Here is a 25,655-nt window from a genome sequence, read left to right as displayed (position 1 = left end):
GTTTAAAAAAAAAAATCAAATCTCATAAAACTTCTATTATTACAATATGGCTTTATTATTGCATTATCACGTTTTTCACAATTATCATTCATAAGGTGTTTCTGGGTAAAATGGAACAAATTCTCAGGGGCTTCAACTAGCTGTATTTGCCAGGGATTTAACGATGGAGTCACTTTCAAGAAAAAGAAAAAAAAAAAAAAGGCCAGGGCAGACAAATGTGGTGCTTTATTGATAATCTATTATCATCAAATGGATCAACAGACTGCTCTTTGCTCTTGCTCTGAACACACCAAAAGTAGTCACCTGCATGTTCCTTCAGGTGCTCTATAGCTCAGGGGAGGCCACAGTGGGAAGAAAGGGGCTTTGCAGTCAGCAGACCCAGTTCAGGACCTGGTTCATCCCCTTGCCACGCTAATCAGTTACCAGCCACGTAAATCAACTCTGCAAATTAAGTAGTGGCTCTGAGTTTTCATGTTTTCGTCTTGTCAAGTAGGGGTGATGCCTGTCTTTCAAGCCGCACAGGGCTGTGGCGAGGATCAGGAGAACTAACATAGACAAGGGCCCGCTGGATCTACTTCTTGGTGGACACTGGGAATGTAAGTGCTACAATTATGGAAAGTTGACAAAGTGGTTCTTATTAAAATCTTCAGCCTTATTCCTCAACCCTGCTTTATTTAAAAAAAAAAAAAAAAAAAAGAGAGAGATTTAACTACATCTCAAAATGCTGAAATTGAGCTATCCCTAGCTTCAGATTTCTAAGAGATGATTTCACTAAGTCCCATTTCCTGTTTTAATGCCATCCCATTTCTGAGTATTCTGAAGCCACTTATGAAACAAAGTCTCATCAAAGAGATGAGGTCTTGATCTTCTGGTCCTTGATGATAAGCTGCTTGTTAAATACATTTTTCCTGGAAGATACATCCCTCTTTTTATTCTCAAGCTTAGATATGACCTCAATCTTTTTCTCTAGGCCAAAGCCAGTGGCGTTATTAAATGCACACACCTCAGCTCAATGTATAGATTAATTCTAAAGTCTATGACTTTAAGACCTTTCATTTCCCTTCGAAAACCTATAGTATCTTGGAAGATGTTCTCATTATATCTGAGAAAACACAAATACTAATGAATCCATTAACTTAAAACCATTTTCTAGCCCCTGCTTAAAAACTCAGTGCAAATATCCACACAAGTGTAGTGTCTGAGATGGTGATAATGCTTTGGTCAGATAATTCCTGAAACAAGATACTAGATATCTGGAGAAGGTGAATGATTTAGAGATTGCCTGAAAGCAAGGTCAACCAGATGTCCCCAACACAGCCTCTTTCTTTGCAACTCTGGAGTCTCACCTCCAAACACTTCCCAAAGCTTAACTCTCCGATCCATGCCTCCTGTGGCCAGCAGCCGGGAGCCTGGACTGAACTGCACAGCGTTGACTTCCCCATCGTGAGCATCCTGCAAGACAAGCACCCTGCTTCAACCCCAATCACTGTCATTCCCGAGAGGAAGGAGCCCAGTGCACATGAATACTCTGGACATCTAACAAAAGGCATCAGATGCTCACTTAGAAATAAAGGGGGTTCGCTCATAAACTAACTTGGATTCCTACCCCCATTTATTCTTACAGTTACAGTTCCATTTATTTAAGCACAGTGCAACCTTCTTAAAAAGCATTCAAAAATCCATGTAGACTAACTGCCTAAAGTTTGTCTTTGCATTAATTTCATTTCTCCTTAAGAAAAATAAAATTTCAGTTTATATTCTACTCTGATCTTAATGGCTTAAAATTAAGTCTCCGATTAACCGCCTCTCTTTTTGTCCAGATTATGTTTAATGCTACATGCTAAACTATCTAGTCAAAGTACAGCATGGCTTTTCTTTCTTTTTTTTTTTCCAAAGATCTTATTTATTTATTTGACAGAAAGAGAGAGGTCACAAGTAGGCAGAGAGAGAGGAAGGGATGCAGGCTCCCCGCCTAGCAGAGAGCCTGATGTGGGGCTCGGTCCCAGGACCCTGGGATCATAACCCGAGACGAAAGCAGAGGCTTTAACCCACTGAGCCACCCAGGTGCCCCCAGCATGGCTTTTCATGATAGAAGAAATCTTTATGGCTTTCCTAATGTGAGTATATCCTCATATGGAGTCCTAATACGAGCAGATACCACGCCTGCTGCTACGCATCACTGTTACACTGGGATTCTATTCCACTCTGGAAACAACACAGCACTAGTGTGTACTAACAGGATGACTTCTGCCAAGTTTCTTAACTTTCTGAAGTCTCAGCTCATTTGCTCATCTATAGAAAAGAACTTCCGCCAAGTTGTGTGACCTAGAAATGTGCTTAATCATCAATAGGCCTTCAACAAAACAGGTATCACTCTGGGAGAATTTTAAATTCTTCACAGGGAGAGACACCTGAGTGACTGTCAGTTAAGTTTCTGCCTTCAGCTCAGGTCATGATCCCAGGGTCCTGGGACTGAGACCCACGTTGGGCTCGCTGCTCCGTGGGGAGCCTTTTCTTCCCTCTCCCTCTGTCTGCCACTCTGCCTGCTTGTGTTCTCTCTGTCATATAAATAAAATCTTAAAAAAAGAATAAGTTCTTCACAGGGAATTCTTTTTCTCTAAAGGTTTAATTATTTTGACAAAAGAGATAGAGCATGCACACGCAGGAAGGGACAGAGGGAAAGGGAGAGAATCCCAAGCAGACTGCCCGCTGAGCACAGAGCCTGATGCAGAACTCGATCTCATGACCCCAAGATGATGACTGGAGCAGAAATCAAGTTAGATTCTAAATCGACTGAGCTATCCTGGCACCCCTTCACAGGGAAATTACTGAGACTGGCATCCAAACTAGAAAAAAAATAATCTGAAAAGATGGTATCTTTTTTTGTGTTCAGGATGGGAAGGGAAATGGGGTAAAAATCATCCCCTCCTAGAATGGGAAAAAAAAAAATACCAGAAAATGTCACTGAAACCGCTCTTAAAAATTAAGACTATGGGGGTGACTGGGAGGCTCAGTCAGTTGGGCATCTGACTGAGCCCCACATCGGGCTCTGTGTTCAGCAGGGAGTCTACTTGGGACTCTCTCTCTCCCCTTCCCTCCACCCCTCCTTCTACCCTCTCTAAAACAAATCAATCTTAAAGAAGAGAAAAGAAAAAAAAGACTATCGATGCTGAAGTCTTTATGGATGAACTACAATGCCTGAGATTTGCTTTAAATTGCTCCAGCAAAAGTGTGCGGGGCAGAGAGAAGAAAACTGGCAGATGTAGCTAACTGGGGCTGCCTGGCAGGATGATGGGTGATGGGACCCAGAAGTTCTTTTACTCCTTGCTCATACCAATGTTTGAAAATTTCCATAATAAAAAGGAAAAAAAAAAGACTGTGGAAAATATGGATTACAAATATTAGATCATTAAACAGGTCATTAATCATTTGCCTAAAACATCATTTGGGGAAGACAAAAATCTTATTGTCATATCTGCTTGGGACTAAAAAGATGCCTGAAATATTATCAAAGGCACGATTATTAACTGACTGGGAAATAAACACCACCTTATTTTGCTTGGTGATCTGATCCCACCCCAGCCCTTGTGTCCCACTGCTGAAAAGCTATCAGACAGCTGACCAACCTTTTTGCCTCCATGTGATTCCCTTCCTTTTCTTTCTTCTTCTTCTTCTTTTTTTTAATGCTATCTTTCTACTCAGGAGGTCTCAGATTGAAAACTTGAGATCATGCACCATCACACCCATGGTTGCCGCTCCTCTATCTCCTGCATAGCCGGTTCTGTTGGATATCTGTCAGCTGTGAACTGTATACTCTCAGACACACATGCTGACAGAATCCCAAATTATCAGCTGCTCCATTATCCCATACACATGACTTAAATGTGACAGGAGAAAACAATGGGCTGCTGGGAGTTGAGGGCAAGGAAAGGGCTGTGACACTGAGTGCAATCAGACCTTTTACCAATCATCACTGACCTCCATAAGGTGCTGGGCCTGTCAGGGACTCGTAGGAGTGGAATGGGAAGGGACCTTAATGGTCCCCAACCCAACTCCTCATCTGGAAGGAGACCGTCTTTATGACATACAAGGTGGTTAAATCACTCAGCCAGTTCACTCTGTGGAAATCTCTATTTGATTCCTCCTTATGCCGGAACTGAAAGCCTTCCCCATATAAATCCCCTCCCATTTTATAGTGAGTCTTTCTCTCCTCTGAAAGCTGGCTCCTCTAACTCAGCCCATGTAACCCATAAGTCAGCCCAGCTATCTGGGCTCTGCTTCTCTCTCCCCGCCCTAGGCCCCCACCTGCCAGCCCTGAGTCAGGTACCCCTCATTTCTCCAGGCTGGTTCCATTTCTGCTCAGTTCCCCCAAGCTGGGACCTGCTTCTTCATTTCTACTAGCACCCAGCTCTGAACTCCAGCTGACAGTCCCAGCATCACAGTGGCCTCTGCCCAGGACTGTCTCTGGCTTTCAAACTTGTGTTTCTAATGACTGGAAATCACGCAGATTTGGGTATAATTCATGAAGCAAACAGCTGCCCTTACCCACCTTCTAAAACAGACTACTAACTAGAATCTCACTCTAGATCGATGCCGACCAGTGACAACAATGACATACATTAGTGTAACTTCTCACCAACCACAGCTCCTTCTCCCTTGTCCCATCTCTCATGCTAGGGATTCTCTCTCAGCCAGTCCTATATTACAAAAAATGGTTATAATAAATTCTGTCCTCTAAGCTAAGCAAAACGTATCAATTCCTTCCATCAGACACAGCCAACAGGTGTAAAAGCTTGCTATTGCTCTAAATAAAACAATAGAAAGCCAGCTGCTGTAGAGAACGGATCCTTTAACTGTCAGGCTCGGTTACCACACAAAGCTTGGTGGGACGTAGGGTTCAACTGTACTTACAAAGACACACATCGCTGTTGTTGGCACTCTCACTTCTTTACTAGAACCAGGATGAGGATCCACATTATCCTGGGGAACTGGAAAGGAAGAGACAGAACGCCTCCTAAGAAGTAACATAAAGGAAAAAATTAGGATTGCACAAGTCTTCCTGTCCACCAAATGTCCAGGAGGGATTCAAAGACGACTTTTGACAGTAGCTTCTTCTCCCTCCTAGACTCTTCGAACCACAGAACAATTCACCCGACCAGAGGCATCCTCACTCAAACGACACCTGAGAGGTATCCAGTACGTACCTGTACTTGATTGCTCGCTAACTCATGGACTCCAAAACCCAACACTGAAAAGCAGTCCTGCAAAACTGCTTCCCCAGCCAATAAACTGCTGCAAAAACGTTCTCAACGTAATGTAACTGCCTGCTCCGAGGGAGCTCGTTTGTCTTTTGATAAGACTACTAGAAGGTGACTTCGGTGCCTAGTTAAGACCATCCTCAGCATCCAGTGTGGTCACAGTGGAATTGAACGTGTGCCCGAGGAGAGAGGGATGAGAGCGTGCCTGCTATGCAGAGCTCAACCTAACTGCCCACTCAAGAAGCTGACAGCACTCCGAGGAGCATGCACAGCGGCCTGGGAGGCACATGCACACCTGACAAGGGGGGGGTGAAGCGGTGATCAGCACAATTATCAAGGAGCCACGCTCACATGCTGGGCTGAAAGAGGGAATATTTTCACCTGGCAGCATCAGAAGAGTGATGTCCCAAAAGGGGAGACTCGGACAGACTAAAGGTAAGGCCAGATCAGTATGCAGCAAGATCAAGGAAAGAAAACAGGGAAAAAAGGAAAAAGCTAAGTGAAAAGCTGAAGTCAAAGCATCTGAATACTTGGCGCCATGGAAATTTGGTGTACGTTTAAAAAATGGTGATAAATCATATACAACACTTACGAATATTCACACACATATTAACAAGGAAAGGTGAAGGTTTTCTAACCTACCCAAAGATATTAGTGATAGAATCCAGAAGGCCTCCAGCAGGCTGCGAGAGTCGCTTACTAAAGAGGAGGGGAGGATAGGTTTAAACCTTAGAAACATTTTGCCCATAATTCATCAATAAAAACAGTCCACAAAAATAGGTACCTGGGAGTATGTTTCCCATCAAGTTCCCAAACCCCAGCCAAGAAACCCCCTCAGAGGAGCAAACCATCAGAAAACAGGGGGAAGGTAGGAGGGAGGACCCAGCTTCAAAATTTTAAAAGGCACAAGGTTCCCCGCATTAAATTAACTTGTCTTAGAAACTGTGCTTCAGACAATGACTCAATCTGACCTAACAGTGTCTGGCTGTTAATAACCAATCCCCATCCTTTTAGTCCTGCTTTAGTTATTAGCAAAGAGAAAAAAATCCTAGAACCCAAGGACGAAGTAAACAGTATGATCTAAATAATCATCCCAACAAGGTGTAACTGTCCATCTTGGGGGAAGCCATGACACTTCCTCCCACCTCCCCTCACGGGGTGGTGGCAGCACCAGACAGCTTGAGTCCCATGTGGAGGTGACCTGAGGAAGATGGGGACACTCAGGAGTCCACGATCTCCACAGCTATGCAGGAGGGGCTGGGCGTTCCAGCAAGGGGCTCCTGCCACCGCAACAACATGCCATCAGCCCATGGCATGAGCGCCCCTCTCCTGGCCCGCCCCAGCTACTTACGTGGCTGCTCTGCTGAGGGCACGCACAGGAGACGTCTCCTCGGTGTGATCAGAGGTTTCGTCCACGATGACTTCAATGTCATCATCCCTGGAAAGAAGGGCAAGAGGCCAAGTCTTTGATCCTGCTCCGCAGGAGCTTTGTGGCGAGTCTGTCCCGCAAGCACCAGCACCATCTCTTAGTCACATGCGGCCTCCGTGAGTTGGCCGTGACAGAAACTGCCAAGGGCTCTTCAGAGAAACAGGAATGGCCACGCTCTGAATGACACTAAAGAAACGTTTAACCTACTGACATCAAATCTGGAATTCCAGCTGAAAAGAACTTAAAAAGTGATCTTTTGATCCTCTGAGGCGTGAACATCGCTCCCACTTGGAAAGCAAGGAAACAATGATCTAACAAGCCTAGAACCATGCATCCAGTGCCAAGGGAGATTCTTTCCTTCAGGCCGGGTTCACAGGTAAGGGCTCCCGCATGTGAACAACTGGACCACAGTGCTCACCAAGAAACAGTTCCCATGAGATGGGCTGAGCATGGCACAGACGACAGCCAGGGCAGCTCTGGAGCACAAGAAAATGACAGGGCAAGGAGGAGATCCAGGGAAGTAAGGAAAGCTTTTGCTGGAAGGGCAACGGAGTCAATGGTTGTGTTAACATTGGCTTTAAATACTGCCTTAATAATAGAAACAGGAAAGCAAAATCTCAACACAATTCATTTTTGACTCTGGGTATTTATGCTTAGGTTTCAACACTTGGTGCTTCTGACATGTGGGAAGTCTATCATGCTTCATGTGAAATAATCAAGCCACAGAAATGCCCTGTTGTTTACCTACCTTATCCCACCGGATACAAAGCACCTCTGGAATCTACCCTGCCCCTTGTTCCTGGTTGGGGAAGGCAAGCAATTATTTTGGTTTTAATGACCTCCTACCAAGTTGCAATCAGAAGTAAAATAATAAAACCTAACAACCCAAGCCTTTATCACCTAATCTTCAGACTCCTTAGAACTTGAGAGCTAAATTTTTCCATGATTAATTATCTGGATTATGTAAACATATACTTGTTACCAAGCAAGTTAAATCAAGTCAAAGAAAATTTGTTTTCCTTGGCTATCGATTTTAGGATTCCACACAACTGACCCCAGTCTACGCCAGGATGTAGGGGAGAACAAAGGTATGCCTGAAGAAAGAGAACAAGGCTAGCCTTTCTTTTCTTCGTGGTTCTGGTTTGGAGGAGTCACTTGTGTCCATACAAGCGTGACAGCAGAGCAACAGAGACAGCAAGGGTAGTGAGCACGAGCAGAGCCTATGTAAATGTTTTCAGAATACGACAGACATGAAGACACTCGGAACGCTGTAAAGGCCCAGGGCCACAAGAAAATACCAGGATGTGGCAACTGGTTATCACAACCTTTCAAAGGTAAGAATGCCCTTTGCCCAGAAACTCTGCTCTTTGGGAAACACAGAGATTAAGAACAGGCCTTTAAGGTCAGGCACTCCTAGGTTTGGTTTGCTCTGCCCCTTCGAGGAGATCTTGGGCAGCATGCTTGACCTAAGTTGTGTCACACCCAGTCACCTGTTTATGCTGCAGTAGGGAGGCAGACAAATGTCGCTTTTATAAGCGGTCATTTCTAGGTCAGTCATTTATTTACTTTGTAGTGTCTATAAAATATAACAGATTTATTTTCCACATCTGAGAATATAGAAGAAATGTCTATAAGCACAGCCTTGGTATGGAAATCTTTTTTTCCTATAAATTAACACCCTGTCTGGTGGCTGACTCCTCTAACTGAATTCAAACCAGTCCCCTCCATTTATAAGGAAACAAACATTTTAAAATGCAGTAAATTACAATTCTAATACTATATTCTGGAATATTTTTCAGTAGAAAAGGAACACATCATAAACCAGAAGCAAGCGGAATTCAGTCATTAACTGAATTAAATTAAATTTAAATACCTACCACTCTTAACACAAAGCTTCAGATCTTGCAGAAGACTCTCTACCCCAACTCCAGATCAGGGAAAGTTCCAAACGAATTCAATCCCTTTTGCTTCAAGAGACTGTCATTTTCACTTAGGCTTCAAAGGTTTGCCCGCACCTCCACTCAAAGTTACATACCGAGAACAGAGAGCAAGAGAAAGAACCCAGCCTAGCGATACACTCCAGGAGGCCCAATGACAGGTAGAAAATGGATCAAAGTGTTAGGAAGGAAGCAGCAAGGTGGGCACCTGTTCAGGGTGCAGAAGTAATCTGTTCACAGCCCCACAGCCCACAAGGAGCATGAGCTGCAGCAGCCTTGGGACGGGAACCAGTGTTTAGTGGCTCCCTCAGAACTTTGAGTTTCCTTTCTATAATCTATAATAAACAGTTTTACAGAAATAAGAACATGATAAAAACATTTTAAAAGAGCAAATCCAATTACTAAGAGCAGTTCTGATTGGAATAGCTCTACTTACTGTTCAACGGGTAGAGGTTCCTTTGCTGCTTCTGCAAGCTCTTTCTGTAGCCGGGCTTGCCGCCTCCTAATGAAGAAAGCCCACTAGTTAATGTCGGCTTCAACAAAGCACAGCACTTCGGCCCTCAGTAAACTACTAGCTCTCATAACATATTTGAATATTCAGTGCATCTCAAATAACTGCCCTGGGCAAAGATACCCAAGTCCCAAACCCACACCAATAATGTCAGTAAGGAACCCTGTCATAAAGGATTCCAGAGCACAGGCCAGAAGAGGGATTATGTCATTAGAGAAAGCAGTGACCTAGTGAGGTAGAGTCTGCCCATCGTGACCTGGGGCCTCCCAGGACAGAAAGGCACATCAGGTTTATCCAGGGTCAGTGACGGTCAAGAGTGGGCTTTCTGCAGCAAACAGTCTGACACCAACATGTCAAGAGCATGAATAGTTAATAGTTAAGACTTACTTAGAATTTACATGTCCCTGACTATTTGGTATTGTTATTTCCAGGTTTTAACTCATTTAATCTTTGTAACAATGCTTTGAGATCTGGCACTACTTTAACAGATAAGGAAACTGAGGTGTGGGATTCCTGAACTGTCAAAATGCACATGGGTCCACTTACCAGGGCTGCATACAGATGTCTCAGCTGCGGACAATTTTTTTTTTTAAAGATTTATGTATTTATTTTAGAGAGAAAGTGAGTGTGGGGAAGGGGCAGAGGGAGAGGGAGTGAGAGAATCCTCAAGCAGCTCCCCACTGAATGCAGAGCCCCACATGGGGCTCAATCCCTGGACCTGGAGATCACAACCTGAGCCGAAAATCAAGAGTTGGTGGCTGATTACCACCCAGGGACCCCTTGGCTGTGGAAAAATTTTAATGTGGCCAAACAGTCAAGTCCACTATTACCCCTTCTCAGAACAATTTCTGTCTCTCGCCAAGTCCTAAATTCAGGATCTCCCCCATTTTTAACCTTGGCCTTGTTTTCTCTTCCACAGCAATTTCATCTCTAACTGTGGTTTCACTCTGTATATAGAGAACCCCTAATCTGGAATTCTAGCACTGCTATTAAGCCCCAGCCAAGAATTCTGCTGGAATTTTTTGTAAAGCTTCTACCCGTGTTAATTCTCGAAACAGGGAGAAGTCCTTTAGGTGGCATGTGAGAATCATGGGAAGGGATGATTGCAGCTTATACTCTGAATTTCATTTTTTTATTTTATTAAAAAATATTTTATTTATTCAACAGCAAAAAAAAGAGCGTAAGCAGGGGGAACAGCAGTAGGAGAGGGAGAAGCAGGCTCCCTGCTGAACAGGGAGCCTGATGTGGGGCTCCATCCTAGGACCCTGAGATCATGACCCGAGCTGAAGGCAGATGCTTAACTGACTGAGCCACCTAGGTGAAGATTTATTTACTTGAGAGAGTGAGCGCGTGCACATACACACAAGCGGGAGGAGGGGAAGAGCAGGAGAGGGACAAGCAGACTCCCTGCTGGGCACAAAGCTCAACACAGGGCCTGATCTCACGACCCTGAGCTCAGGACCTGAGCCAAGATCAAGAACCAGACGCTTACCTAACTAAGCCACCCAGGCGCCCCCTACACTCTTACTTTTATATGAGGAAGATTGAAAACTAAGTTTTATAGGACAAATGACAAAGTTTTATAATTTTTTCTTAGCTGTAATAGATGACCTATGAACTACCTTTGAGGGAAAACCAGAATTTTGGTGTGGGACATGTAACAGCTCGTCTACTGCAAAGGCATTAGCTCTAAGTGAAGGATAAAAGATAGACCTAGTGTTTCAGGGAGCAGAAGGCACCTGCAGCCCCTCCTTCATTAGAACAGCCAAAAAGACAGCGCCTTCAATAGTTCAAATATTCCCCAAGTGTGTCCAACATAGCAGCCACTGTGATGGTAAAGACCTACCTTAGCACAGTGAGGGAGGCAGAACACGGACAGCTACTTCAAAACATGAAATGTGCCATGCTATCGCTCAGGTAAACTAAGGCTCTAGAAGGAGAACATCTGACTTGGGGATCATAAGGAAGGAGGGAAAGCTTCCAAGGAGTAAAGTCAGAGCAAAAGTGAAGAAACCTCAGGGGTCCGCCTATGCAATTGGAAGAGAATACACCCAGAGGCAAATCCCTAGGGAAACACTCCAAAGGAGCAAGGGCAGACATATGCCTCGTACCCCATGTTCAAAGGAAGTCTGTGTCTTTCTCCTGTCCACTGTGACGACCAAGGACCATTCCTTAGCTTAATTAAACGCCTGCCTGCTTCTCCCTTGGCAGGTGTTCAATGTACTACACTGACTTCCAGGTGACCCTGGTGAGTTCACTTCCTTTAAGCTAAGGACTCCACAGCAGAGGCCAAGCTATTTTACTGAAACACGAGGGGCGCCTGCCTGGCTCAGCTGGCAGAGCATGTGACTCCTGATCTTGGGGGGTTATGAGTTGAGCCCCATGTTGGGGGTAGAGACTGCTTAAAAATAAAATCTTTAACAAAAAATGTAAAAACGAGACAGAATAAAAGAGGACAGTTCATTTTGTAATATGACAGAAACTTAATAAAGTTAGAAAATACAGAGAAGTATAAAATGAGAAAATAAAAGCCACAGTCTTGCGATGCAGAAATAAACACCATTAACAATATAGTTCCTTTTTAAACTTTTAAATTCATTCAAATTTTGGATCATATCCTATGAAAACATTTCCTACCCTATTTTCAGTTACATTAATTACATGTATTTTCTTGGGTCACTAAGTACTCCTAAGACGTGTATTTTTAGATGACTTCGTAAAACTGCACTGTATGAAAATATCAGTTTATTTCTCTCCCAAGGGAGATACTGCTTATTTTTTATTACTATGAGTAATGTGCCATCACAAAATAATACCCGTGACCAAGTCTTAGGATTTGCTTAAAATAAAGTCCAACGAGTGGGAACACTTCTCAGGTTATGCCTAGGTGGCCTTGGGAGGTGGTGGAATAGGCTTTCCACAGACAATGTGAAGGTACTTCCCCCTTCCACCCGACAGCCCTCCAGGCCAGCTTTCCTGCTTTCATCAACTCCCTGTGCCTCACACCTGCCAGAGGGCTCGCCTCTCTCATCTGCTCCACAGCAGGATATTTACCTAATGATTGCATCTCTTTGATTGTTTTTGTGTCAAGAAATCGGAAAATTTTATACAGTCCACTTTTTATTTCTATTTTTTTTAAATGTTTGGAAAGTCCTCATACTATTTAGAAATTTTACATAAAATAAGAAGCAGGTTATCACATTTTTCATCTCTACCTTATGTTATCAGTTTTTATACAGATTCTGAAATCTACTTGAATATATTATTTGGTAGGATTAGTAATCATTATGATGACTCCTTCCTAGTTTCATTCTTTCAGATTAACTGCAATCATTCTAAACTACAGACATAGGGCTTTAAAATTGTATGTTATGAGGCGCCAGGGTGGCTAAGTGGGTTAAGCCTCTGCCTTCAGCTCAGGTCATGATCTCAGGGTCCTGGGACCGAGTCCCCCAGGGGGCTCTCTGCTCAGCAGAGTTGCTTCCTCCTCTCTCTCTGCCTGCCTCTCTGCCTACTTGTGATCTCTGTCTATCAAATAAATAAATAAAATCTTTGAAAGAAAAAAAAAAGAAAAGAAAAATTGTTTGTTCTAATCTGTTGACCACTTACTGTCCGTTTTCTCAGTGGATTTTCTTAGGCTTTCTAAGTGGGTAAGCATCAGCCCCCCACCCCTTCTAGTAGCCCTGCATTCTGCATCCTATCTGGTGAGATGGCCAAAACATCAGTCAGAGTTGGAGACAGTGAACCCTTCCTTCTGTTCCTGGTTTTGGTGTGTGTTAAGACTCTCCGTGGAAATTTTCAACACACACATTTCCCTCCATCAAGACTGACTCTGGTGTCTAGGATGGAAGGTCTCCCTGTTAAGAACACTATTGGCTGGGGCGCCTGGGTGGCTCAGTGGGTTAAAGACTCTGCCTTCCGCTCAGGTCATGATCCCAGGGTCCTGGGATTGAGCCCCACATCGGGCTCTCTGCTCAGCAGGGAGCCTGCTTCCTCCCTCTCTGCCTGCCTCTCTGCCTACTTGTGATCTCTCTCTGTCAAATAAATTAATTAATTAATTTTAAAAAAGTTTCTTAAAAAGAAAAAAAAAGAACACTATCGGCTGTTGGTTGCTGATATATGTGTTTATTAAAAGCTTTTGTTCCAAGTTGAAGGATTTTTATCAGAACTAGGAACTGAGTCTGAGCAAATAGCATTTTTAGGGTCTACTATAGTGGCCCTACAGTTTATCATACGACAGATTTAATTGATTTCCAGATACACTGTCTTTTAATTCCTGGGATAAGTCCTAGTAGGACTGCAGTAAATTTAAAAAAAAAAAAGGTACTTGGGCACCTGGGTTGCCCAGTCAGTTAAGCAACCACCTCTTGATTTCGGCTCAGGTCATGATCTCAGGGTTTTGGGATGGAGCCCCGTATCAGTCTCTGCACTGGGCATGGAGCCTGAGATTTTCTCTTTCCCCTTCAGCCCCTCTCCACTCTACCCCTTGTGTGGGCGCACACACTCTCTTTGGGGGAAAAAAAAAAAAAGAAAAGGTACCAGTGACTTTGACTTAGGAATTTCACATCTATGTTCATGTGAGGTTAGACCGTAGTCTTCTTGTCATACTATCCAGAGCCTTGGTATGGATGTGGACGGTGTTATAAAATTAGGGATGGGAGAAATTCCAATCTTTTTCTAATTCTGGTTTACCTTCTGTTGCTCAAGAATTAGCTTTTCTCCTTGACACACTGAAAGAATTCACTGGCAAAAACTGTACGGGCCAAAGCCCCTTTGGAAGGTAATCCTCCACTAAGCTGTAAAAGTGTTCTTATAAATGCAAATCTCTTTTACATACACCACTGAGATTTCTGATTGTATTAGTGTTTTCTGGCCAGCTTGTGCCATCCCTCCTCATCAGAGATGCCAGGTTCGTTTTTGTCTTTTCAGAAAACAAGGCTCTACTTTACTAAAATTGGGAACCATTACCTGTGGACTGAGGTCTCACCTTGAATCTTTTTCATTCTCTGCATTTAGGCGATTGGCTTCCTGGGCTTTCTCAGCCATCCACCTGGTGACCAGCTCCTGGTTCTCTTCAGTAGTTTTCCTCAGTTTCTCCTCCAAGGCAGTAAACGTGATCTGCAGGGCATCATACTCATCCTTCAGGGTCTGGTTGGCTCTTTCAAGGTCCTGAAGCTTACTGCGTAGTTCTTGGCACTCCGTCTCCAGGTCGGAGATAGTCTGCAAGCATTCTGCAATTCTGAAAGCAGGATGTGGAGAAGAGGAATGGGCCCGCTCGGGAGCCCTGTGAGGAGCCAGGGCACCTTGCCAGGTGCTGGAGCTCTGTGAGCGTGGGCCCCCTAAAATAACGTTAGCCATCACACCAGGTGCCACAGAGGACTCATGTTTATGAACATCTCACTTAGCCAAGCCCAGCCCCAGTGGTTTATAGGACAAGCCGATTAGAAGAGGAATTTTACCCTAGGTAAAATTCACCCAGGTGATGAAGGACTAGAAAGCAGGATTTGAAAAGGGAACTTTTGATGCCTATATAGAGTACTAACAGGGGCTTAAAAAAGGGCTAGAAATTCTGCACTTTCCATCGGTTCTATCGAGCAAAGATGCCTTTCTAAGCCTTTAGAGACCCCTGTCTGCAGAGCAAGGGGAAAAGGCACAGAGGAAACCCAGGCTTCCCTCCAGCTCAAAGGTCCTACAATTTGGAATTCCAGGCTTCTCCCTGATCAAGAATTATCCTGCCAACAAACTCATCCCTGTTCCCAGAGGCCACAAGCTCACTCTGGCACCATCTCCACCACAGAAGACGCTAGCTCTCCTATGCAGTGGCCACAAGGAGAGCCATGAATGCTTTGGGGACACTCACAAGGGCCAAGGGTACTTGCCAGGGGCATGCTGGGAACCCGGAAGACTGAGGGCACTCTCCTTGCCTCTGCCATCCTTAGCAGGTAGAAAAAAATCCCAGGCTGTGCATGCACAGAAATGACACTCCTGCTGAGTCCCATGTGGTGACCATTTGCCAGCAATCACCACTGGCCCCGCCCACGAGAGTACAATAAACAGTGCAACCCCATGGCCAGCCTTGGAGAAGGCAACATCTCTACTCACTTTGCTTCATTCATCTGCATCTCCCTGTCCTTCTGCTGCATTTGGTTATTCAGGTCAATCACCAATTGAGCTAACTGGGGAAGAAAGGAGAACACTTGCATCAATGAGAGATTTCAGGACCTCAGCTGGAACCTAAACAGTGGGTGCTTTTTAAAATTTTGGGGGGGGGGGGCGCTTTTATTTTTAAGAAAGAAAATGTGCCCTGTAGAGTTGGGCCAAGTCCCCAGGAACAAACAAGCTGGGTGGCAGCAAGGAGTGGGAGGGCAGATGGGGATGCTCATGGGAATGATGGGAAGTGCTACGGGTCACTGCCAGGTTTCGGATGAGGACTCATCTGTCCCCTCATCTCAGCCACCTTTCAAACACTTCTGCTGATAAAATGATCAATTCAGCTGCATTGATGAGAAAATACATTTTCTCATAATTTGCCATCAAATCACCACCCAGGATTAATATAGCCCAGGACTTTTTTTAGGTCCTTTCTAATGAATTTTTCAGAAATTGCAGGGTTCATTCTCAAACACCCTAGGAAGTATTAGTGAGACCCGCCCTCGAACAGGCAGAAAAGCCTGCTTCTTTCCCTCAAAGTTTCTCCACTTGTACCTTTTTTTTTTTTTTTAAGATTTTATTTATTTATTTGACAGAGAGAGAGAGATCACAAGTAGACAGAGAGGCAGGCAAAGAGAGAGGAAGGAAGGAGGCTCCCTGCTGAGCAGAGAGCCCGACATGGGGCTCGATCCCAGGACCCCGGGATCATGACCCGAGCCGAAGGCAGAGGCTTTAACCCACTGAGCCCACCCAGGCGCCCCTCCACTTGTACCTTTCACGACACCTGGGAGTGGAGCAACCGGCAGCTACCCTAGTGGCTTGCCCTCTTGCTGATGGAGGGAAAGCCCTTGGCTTTCCCGATGTTGCATTCCCAGAGAGAGGATGATGCCACATGTAGCCAGGACAGCTGCAAATTCTAGTGCAAGTGCCCTCCTGCCTGTTCTCCCCCACCACAGGGCCTGCGCAGAGCAGAGCAGAGACGAGGAGCGGCTATCAGTACCTCCCCACGTTTCTTGTGTAGCTCAGTCAGTTCTTCTTGGTGTTTAATCCTCAGCTGGGCCATCTCTTGTAGCTGACTATCATTCCAGGCACCATCGTGTCCAGGACTAAGTCCCCAAACCAGACAGATGAAGGAATGTGCAAAAAAGAGAGGAAAGAGAAAAAAAAAAATCAGACCCCAAACCTCCTCAGTTGGGCAGTGAAACAGTAACCTCAGAATTTTGAACCTGTATGTGACAACACAGCCAATAAAGCCATTCATTTTCTCGGGGACAATGTGGTTCTAAGCCATTACAAACCTGAAGTAGAAAGTAGGAAACACGAGACATGGTAAAATAAACCAACCACAGGAACAGAGCATGGATTCCAGATGAGGCTTAGGTAAACATGGAGACAACAAGGTCCAGTCACTCGACAAATGTTTGAGTGCCAACTACATGCCAGGCACTGACCTTGGACCTGGGGAGAAGGCAGCAAACACAAAGCTTTGCTCTCAGGTGACAGATAAACAGTTAAGAGCAGACACATGAGTAAGTAAATATGTGAAGTCCAGTGGTCAGACATGCTGTGAAGAGAAACTAAGCAGGGTAAAGGTGGGGACAGAGCAACAGGGTTCCTGTTCTGTGCGGGGCACCCTGAGAGGAGGCTTCTCTGAGAGGAGAACATCACTGCAGACCGGAAAAAAGTGAGGAGCCAGCCACATGGCCCCTGGAGGCTGGGCCCTCAAGTGAAGAGGGAACGTCAAGTGTTAGAAAGGCCTGGAGAAGGCAGCCTAGCTGGTGTCCTCGGACAAAGTATGAGCGGAGCTCCACACGCAGGAGGGTAGAGAAGACGGTCAGGGAGGAGGTGGGGAAACTACGCAGAACCTCCCAGGCTCCTCCTGGGACAATGACTGGAAGCCACTGCAGTGTCGTGAGCAGCGGAATCACTTTAGGTTTTTTTTTTTTATCATGAAAAAATTGTATTTAGATTTAGCCAGCTGAACTCAGTTTAGATGATCCCAATTTTGTTGGCAACATCCAAAGCATCATAGTCAGGGGCCAATGGAACGTATGCCTTCTTCTCTCCATCAGGCCTGATTAAGGTATTGACCTTGGCTACATCAATGTCATAGAGCTTCTTCACAGCCTGTTTGATCTGGTGCTTGTTGGCCTTGACATCCACAATGAACACAAGTGTGTTGTTGTCTTCTATTTTCTTCATGGCTGACTCAGTAGTCAGAGGGAACTTGATTATGGCATAGTGATCAAGCTTGTTTCTCCTGGGGGCGCTCTTTTGAGGGTATTTGGGCTGCCTTCGGAGACGCAGAGTCTTGGGTCTTCGGAACGTAGGTGATGTGCAGATCTTCTTTTTTTTGTGACTGTGGACACCTTTCAGCACCGCTTCCTTGGCCTTCAAAGCCTTTGCTTTGGCTTCGGCTTTGGGAGGAGCAGGGGCTTCCTTCTTAGCTTTCGGCGCCATCTTCGTAAAAGGGGGAATCACTTAAGTTTTAACAGGATCGCTATGGTTGCTGGGTGGAGAGCAGACCACGGCAGGGGGAAGGGGGAGAAACAGGGAGACAAGTTCATGGGCTGTTACAAAGTCCAGCTCAGATCAAGGTGGTAGCAGTAGGGGCAGTGAGATGTGATCAGATCCTAGATCCATTCTGAAGAGAGAACTCACAGGACTTGCCTTTTGAGTTGGCTGGAGAGTCCAAGGGAAAGGAAGCAGTGGAGGAGGACTCCAGAGCTTTGGGCCTGAGCAAGTGTGAAAGGTGCAGGCACCACCTACTGAGACAGGAGGGACTGGGGTTTGGGAAAGACCTGAAGAGTGTGGTGTGGACACCCAAGGGGGTGTGTGGAGTGGAAATCGGCCATCAGAGTCTGCACGTCAAGTACAGAAATCCAAGCCAGAGGCGAACAAATGGAAGCTGTCAGCAAACAGACGTATCTGAAGCCCCAGAGCTGAGCTCAACATCCTCAAGAGTCCACGTAGTTTTGGAGGCTTGGCAGGGGTTCGCACCCCAGGTTGGAAACAGTGGGTGACTGGCCTGTGTGTTTCAGCTCAGGACCGGGGCTGTAGCTGCAGAGGAGAACCATCAGAAGACAGACACTTAAACCACCACCCAGGGAAAGCACAAGATGGGGACGAGGAAGACACTGGAAAAGTAGGACACCGGCATCCAAAGGGAGGGGAGAACAGCCTCTTCCATATGCCCTGTCATAAACAAGAGGGGAAAGGGAGCACTGTGACACTCCCTCCCTCTAAAGGTACTTTTATGACATGTTCCAAGCCCATTCTAATACCTCATCCTTTGAGGCAATCTAATACTTTCCCAATCTTCACCCATGAAGTAGAAGCCAAGAGGTTAGAAAGTGGAACACACTGTACAGGAAGTCACCCTAAATTAGGCAGAAGAACTAGAAATTATTTTTATCGAATCCTCTTATGTTAATGCAAAGCACTGTGAAATATGCAAATGTACAAGCAGTCCCTTCTTTCAAGATTGCATCAGGTCACTCCCTGCTTGCCTGGTGCTGCGGATGGATGACAAGGACACCAGGCAGCCATGGTCTAAAGTGGTGGTTCTCAGATCATCTGATTACAGATTACGGGCCTTACTAACTTACCAAAACAGTAGGTCTGGTGTGGGGCCCAAGATTCTGCATTTCTAACAATTTGCTAGATGCTGCCATCTAGGAAACATACACAGGAAATGAATGGAATCAACCACTTCTATGCTGTAATCTACACAGAAAGCAAAGGGATTAAAACACTTCAGGAGGGACGCAGAGAAGGGATCCAGATAAAGCTTTTTAAGCACAGGTGGTAGTATTTTAAGAATAACTAGGATGAGATGGATAGAACTTAAGGAGACAGAAGGGCAAGGGAAGCCACCAGGCCCATCTTCTGTAAATACCCTGCTGGCACCATCAAACACCCACTTGAGCTGCTCTCCCCCAAGGGACTAATGGATAGAAGCACAACGGTGTGTGAGTGAAGGATGAACATGCCTGAGTGAGTGACTACCAACGAGGAGGAGCAGGACACTGAGGGAAAAAGGAATCATTGACGACTTGTGGGAAATAAGGGCTCCATTGATAGAAAAAAGGCCATCAGGAGAGGCCTCATTAGGGGCTCAAGTTTTTAGGAAAGGAAGGACCTCCAATTAAATTACCATTCCAGTGATATTCAATCAAAAGAATTGTTGTATATCTATTTATAGCACCTTTCCAAGCAAATGAACTTGACTGACCAATACAGGAGAGAGAAACACAGTCACCAAGAGTCTAATTAGATAGAAACAAAATATTTCAAGTTTTCAGCTGGTTGATTTAGATGAAAAAGGTAATAGAAACAAAATATTTCAAGTTTTCAGCTAACTGATTTAGATGAAAAAGGTAAAATGGCATTTTCTATACCTAATATTGGCCAGAAGGCTACAATTAATATTTTAAATACTACAGTAGGCCTCCCAGAGCCACAGTCAGGAAGCAGCTTTTGAATTTATTGTTAAGCAAGGACAGAACCTGGGCTGGATCCTCTGTTCCTCTTTCCCACCCTGGTCTGTCAGGAGACCAGATGAGGAAACACGGATGGCAGGCAGTTACATAGCAGATTGAGCTACAGGGGTAAATAAATTTGGCTGCACCTTACACTTCTGGGTTTAAAAAAACCTTTAAATTAATACCAACTCGTTTTTACAGTTGCTAAATGTTATCTGACACGTAAAAAAAGTACACAGATTCTAGGGTAGTAATGAGTACTGTTCCCATACCGACCCTCAAATTTAATATGCAAACATGATAAACATCTGGAAACATGATAAACATCTGGAAAAAGATAGTAAGATGATAGAATGATTCTATTTAAACTGTTTCTGATGAAATCTGGCTTTTAGATTTTTTTGGACCACGGCCCTCAAAAAGAAATACAGCTTATAGGGCACCTGGGTGGCGCAGTCAGTTAGGGGTCTGCCTTTGGCTCAGGTCATGATACCGGGATCTTGGGATTGAGCCCCACATCAGGCACCCTGCTCAGTGACAAGTCTGCTTCTCCCTCTCCCTCTGACCCTCCCCTGCTCATGAGCACACACTCTCTCTCTCAAATGAATAAATATGAAAAAAAAAAACACAACAAAAAAACCTTAAAAAAAAAATAGTTTACATGAATGACCCATGTAAACACATCAAATGTCTCATCATGAACACATATGTGTGTATTTAATGAAACAATATTTATTCTTTCTATTAAAATGCAAGGTTTTCCTAATTTTTCTTAAAAAAAAAAAAAAAAAAAAAAAAAAAAAAAAAAAAAAAAAGCAGCTTGGGCACCTGGGTGGCTCAGTCATTAAGCATCTGCCTTTGGCTCAGGTCATGATCCCAGGGTCCTGGGATGGAATCCTGTGTCAGGCTCCCTGCTCAGCGGGAAGCCTGCTTCTCCCTCTCCCACCCCCACTCTGCTTGTGTTCCCTCTCTTGCTATGTCTCTGTCAAATAATTTTTTTTTTAAAGATTTTATTTATTTATTTGACAGACAGAGATCACAAGTAGGCAGAGAGGCAGGTAGAGAGAGAGAGAGGGAAGCAGGCTCCCTGCCGAGCAGAGCCTGATGCGGGACTCGATCCCAGGACCCTGAGATCATGACCTGAGCTGAAGGCAGCGGCTTAACCCATTGAGCCACCCAGGCGCCCCTCTGTCAAATAAATTTTTTTTAAAAATCTTTAAGTAAAATAAATAAAGCTTGCTGCGACCTGCTAGCTTAATTTCACTCTACTAAAATATGTTGAAAACCACTGAACTTAAAAAGCATCAAATAGACTTGTATTATATAAAAAGCACTTCATATTTATGCACCAGTCAATCCTGTATTAATAAGATCTGTGTAAAATCTGCTCAAGAATGCCTACTTGTGTGATTATTTAGAAAAAGTGAACCCCGTAGGCTGATGGAGGAATTGGCCCAGTTACCCACCTCGAGTGACTTCTCAGACTTACAACACCTACTGAAAAGCCTTCTCGGTGGGTACATACCCTCAAAGAAAGGATTTTAGTTACCTGGCTTCACAAGTTCTTATCTGAAAGGAACTGACAAAAACTGGAGCACAGAAACAGTACCTCTCAATTAGAAAAAAGTGACAGCTGAACTGAGACCCGTTTTAACTGAAGAGACACAAGCAACAAAGGATAGTTTCAAAATACCTTATCTCATGCCTGTTGGGGATGTCATGCTTTTCAGCTTGTAGCTTATGGGCCAGCACTGAATGAAGATCTGACTTTTCTAGCAACTTGTTATCTATTAAAAAGGAAAAGAAGAAACACATTATTATAACTGATGCACACCTTATCACTACTTCATATCCTGTAAATATTTGGACCAAAAAACCCACAGGGGACAACTGGTTACATTTCACTTTCATGAGGTGTCAAAGTACCAGATGCTGCACTTGGACAGCAACTGTAGCAACTGTCCAAAACCCAGGAACATACACTCCTTCATGCTTCCTGGCCTAACTAAGCAGGAGCAGCCCAGCTAAAGGAACTTGTGGAAGCATCCCTACAAGAATGTCCCCCACTTACCTATGTTTATCTCAGGAGTCAAAAACTAAAACAAAACAAACACAGTGGGAAAATGAAACATTATGTACCTTATTATTACATTTGGAAAATGTAATTTTTAGATCAAGGCACTAGAGATACAATATGAATGAGAGTCATTGGCCTCGAGGAACTCAAGTACAGCAGAGGGTCAAGTATAAGGACCAGAAGAGTGATCTTTACTCATATGCTTGGATGGTTTGACAGAGTCCAGGCAGCAGGGCCAGCAGTGATCCATCAAGCAGACAGAAATGAAAGCTGGAACCAACACATGAAAGAGCAGAATGAAAAATTCAGACCTTTTCTTACTGGCCATGGTAAAATAATAGATTTTAACAGCAGGCAGTGACATAGACAGGCATTTACTAGTAAGAAGTCAAAGATTATTCTGAAGTTCCTTGCTCAGGTGACTCTTTGGAAGATGCTAATATGTCAAAGAATACAAGCGTGGAGAACCTAAGGAAGAAAATGAGTTTTCCTTCTGAAAGTAACAAATGTGACAGGAAACAGGATGCAGGAATTCAAAGGAAAAGGAATTACAAATGACAGTCACACAGGGACTGGCAAGGTGGGAGGGGGCACTAAGCAAAACAAGAGACTGATCATGGGAAACTCGCTAAATAGCTACATTTGATGGGGACTGTCGGAAATCCTCAAAGTCTGAGATTAGAACTGCTCTAAAACAAAATTTTGATAGGATTTATGCTAGTGAATATTAGTGAATAGTGAATACTGCTGGAAGGCCTTATCTTTTTCTTCTTATAGAGAGTCTTGATTTCTACTTCTCTTTTATATATGGAAATGGAACTCCTGGGCAGAAACAGAAATATTCTTGGTTTAGGTTAATTTAATCAACCAGTTCAGCAGAACAGGGAAGTATGGTTCCAACCCTGGGTGTTCACGCACATCAAAGGGTTCTAATAAGTTCTTCAAAATGTCACACCAGAGGTGTGTGCCCTGAGATATGAGGTCTTTCAAAGGACAGGAGGTATTCAAGAGGGACCCTCCCTAAAAGTTCCTCTCACTAAAGAGAAGGATCCAGCTGAAGGGAAGCTGCCATCTGTCCTTACAGTCTCTTTTCATCTTTCTCTTTAGGTTCAGAGGCAGGAGCTGAACCTGACTGGCCTGGGAATGGAAGAGAGGAGTGAAGGTGTTCCACAGGCAAAATGGAAATGGCCCCCCAAATGTCAATGGCTGACCTAAAGACAAAAGCTCTAATAGGCAAAGGCTGTCTTTCTCTCCAGCCCCCTAAGTGCCTCTCATATCAGCCTGGGCTCCTAGCCCCCTAGCAAGCACTATTCACCAGAGCTATTTAATGACCTGTTCCCTCTCCAGCATGATCTTCTGATTTTTCTCCTACATCCTCCCCCTTCCCATCAAAATGACTATTTTCAATGCTGAAAAACCATCCAATCTCTATCAATGCATTTATAGCAACTTCTGTTTATAGACTATTTTGTAGATGGCTTTCAAAGCCCTTATACAGTTTTTATGAAGCGGGCAGGACGAGATTCGCCCCTTTTACAGATGCAGCAAATCAGACTCAGAAAGGTAAGTGAAAAGATCAGTAAGGTGTGGAGTCAAACTCCCAGCCCAATGTGACTGTAAGCTTATTTTAGCTTTTAAGACAAAGCATTCCACAAACACCTGACCACCTGAATTTACATAACCCACTGAGAATCACTTTTGAGTGGGAGGGGCTTTCTGTGTTTCTGGCTGTAAGGATCTCTTAGAGTACAAGGAATTAGCACAACAGCGGCACATTATCTCACTCTACTTCCCACCTTTGTTAAGAGGGCGGGTTCAGTGAAAGCAAGGAAGGGTCATTTGTTCAGAACCCCAGTGAGAAAAACAAAATACAAAGTTAGGACCCATCAAGTCTGTGTTCAAATCCAGACTCCAACAAGAATCTGCTATGCTTCTCCAAGAAAGTTTATTAATCTCTCTCTGCATGGTTTCCTCGTGTATAAAAAAGGTAATAGGACCTGCTTCATAGAATTTTCAAGAAGATAAATAACACATGCCGCTTATCTACCAAAGCACTCAAACCACTCTGCACATTAGAAATACTTGGGGAGCATCAAAAAACACTCCCATCAGTGTCCCATCCTCACATACTGCAATTTAACTGATCTGGGCTTTTTAATTTTTAAAAGATCCCGGTGATACTAATGTGCACATCGGTTTGGGAACCACTGATTTAGCACAATCAGAATTCATTAGTAGGCGACTATTACTTTGAATCTCACCATCAACATGGACTCCAAACTTTTGTCAGTCTTACTTCAAAGCATAGATGGAACCATAAGACTGAGGAGTGCTCATTTCTCCCCCTAAATGTGTCATTTATCGGTTACGTAAAATTGGGGAGGGGGCAAGGAAATGCTCAGGGAGACTCATCTAAGGGTAAGAACATTTTTGTTCAAACTGCAGACAGGGGTGGAGAGAGGAGAAAACCTTCATGTTTAAGTTTCCAATAACGATGTCGCAACTAACCAGCAGGACTCAAAATGTGTACCAATTAAAGAACACCAAGGTGGACTAAAAAAACGAGAGGTCCGAGGAATCAAAGGATGAGTATTTCACAGAGAACAATCTTAATTACGTGAGTTAATGCTTAAAGTCAATGACCCGTTTCAACCACAGAAGGCCCCAAACGGGACGTTTCTGGACCCTATTCAAGTACACAGGCGTGGAAGCTTGGGTTACAAACACAAGCGCGAATGGTGCCTGCCCACGAAGAACACACAATTTAGTAGGGAAAGCCCTCTAAAGTCAGAGAGCAAGATCTAAAAAAAAAAAGGCATGGGGCGTCCGCCTCGTAGGGTTTGTGGGGCCGCCGCAAGGCGCGCAGGCTACGCCAGGGGTCCGCCTACGGCTCCCGCCTGCACCCCGCGTGCTGCTGCGGGGGCCGCCCGCCCGCCCGCTCCCCGGGCCTCCCGCCGCTCACACTGCAGGATGATCTCTTCGAATGCCTGCCTCTGTAGCCGGTCCCGCCGCCTCAGCTCCTCCGAAATGTGGCGCTTCCAACGGGGGAAGTCTGCGGCGCGGAGCCCCGACGACATTTCGCGCGCTGCCCCGGCGCCTTAGCGCCGCCAATCCTAGTAGGGGATGGCGGCCCAGGGCCGCAGCATCGGCGACCAGCGGATGCCGGAAGGCCGGCGGCCCAGAGCACACTTCCACGCACAGGCCACCGCCAATGCCGTCCGGGACCGTTTTCCGGCTCCTGCCGGAAAGGGTTGTGGTCAAAGCCGGAAAGCCCGCCTCCTAACCCGACGTCTTACGCTACACGCACGCGCGTGGCCGGTGGCGGCGCAAGGCGCTGAGTAATGACGCCCTCCCGAGGCCGGAAGCGCAGGCGGTAAGAGGCGGCCGCCGGGAGGCGTGCGAGCTACGCTGGAGCCTTGGCTGTCGGCGGGAAGGGGACAGGGAAGGAGCCACCTGTCAGTTGATGTTTCCTTCGCTGCCTATCGCCCCCCCCACCCCCCCCCCTCCGATTTCTATTTTCCTTGGCCTGCCTTTCTTTTTTTATCGCCTCAGTTTACAAGCAGAAGTGGGGGCCACTCCCCACACAGTAGCTAAATGACCCTAGATGAATGGCAATCTTGCAAAGCCTCTGTTTCCTGATCTGTAAAACGGGGATCCTCATGATACCCTCCTACAGGGTTGTTGTGAGGATTAAAAGGAATAACCTATGTAATGCAGTGAGCGCTATGCCTAGTACATTGCAAGCCTAACTTCACCTAGACCCCCCAGTATCTTCCTACCCAAAAGTCTGGCTGCTTCATACTTTGGCA

General features: G+C 45.0%; 2 protein-coding genes and 1 non-coding gene across 6 annotated transcripts in view; all 3 read right to left on the bottom strand.

The window, feature by feature from the left end:
* ATG16L1 (autophagy related 16 like 1) overlaps positions 1-25,074 on the bottom strand; it is a 39,093-nt gene extending 14,019 nt beyond the window's left edge. The window contains exons 1-11 of one of the 4 annotated variants that reach the window (XM_046018570.1): positions 24,809-25,074; positions 21,463-21,556; positions 16,286-16,391; positions 15,238-15,311; positions 14,123-14,374; positions 9,061-9,126; positions 6,610-6,696; positions 5,901-5,957; positions 5,640-5,687; positions 4,912-5,014; positions 1,347-1,452 (exon numbers count right to left, since the gene is read on the bottom strand). In XM_046018570.1, coding sequence (XP_045874526.1) covers positions 1,347-1,452; positions 4,912-5,014; positions 5,640-5,687; positions 5,901-5,957; positions 6,610-6,696; positions 9,061-9,126; positions 14,123-14,374; positions 15,238-15,311; positions 16,286-16,391; positions 21,463-21,556; positions 24,809-24,923 — 1,108 coding nt within the window. In that variant the 5' untranslated portion in view covers positions 24,924-25,074. The remainder of the gene's footprint in view (positions 1-1,346; positions 1,453-4,911; positions 5,015-5,639; positions 5,688-5,900; positions 5,958-6,609; positions 6,697-9,060; positions 9,127-14,122; positions 14,375-15,237; positions 15,312-16,285; positions 16,392-21,462; positions 21,557-24,808) is intronic. The other 3 variants (XM_046018573.1, XM_046018571.1, XM_046018572.1) reach the window with 3 other exon arrangements.
* Positions 3,705-3,979, bottom strand: LOC123951284. Its single transcript, XR_006820428.1, has one exon. It is a non-coding gene; the product is annotated as a small Cajal body-specific RNA 6 (non-coding RNA).
* LOC123950584 (60S ribosomal protein L23a-like) lies at positions 16,417-24,844 on the bottom strand. The gene is made up of 3 exons (XM_046018574.1): positions 24,809-24,844; positions 21,463-21,556; positions 16,417-18,345 (listed from the first exon to the last, which is right to left on the bottom strand). The coding sequence occupies exon 3, from the start codon at positions 17,743-17,745 to the stop codon at positions 17,275-17,277; it is 471 nt and encodes a 156-aa protein (XP_045874530.1). The 5' UTR covers positions 17,746-18,345; positions 21,463-21,556; positions 24,809-24,844; the 3' UTR covers positions 16,417-17,274.
* Positions 25,075-25,655: the final 581 nt, after the last annotated feature.

Source organism: Meles meles, chromosome 9 (assembly GCF_922984935.1).
Source record: "Meles meles chromosome 9, mMelMel3.1 paternal haplotype, whole genome shotgun sequence".
Classification (NCBI taxonomy): Eukaryota; Metazoa; Chordata; class Mammalia; order Carnivora; family Mustelidae; genus Meles; species Meles meles.
This window is presented reverse-complemented; position numbering and strand designations above follow the sequence as displayed.

Coding starts and splice junctions, on each gene's coding strand:
- LOC123950584 (XM_046018574.1), bottom strand. CDS start 17,745: ATGGCGCCGAAAGCTAAGAAGGAAGCCCCTGCTCCTCCCAAAGCCGAA.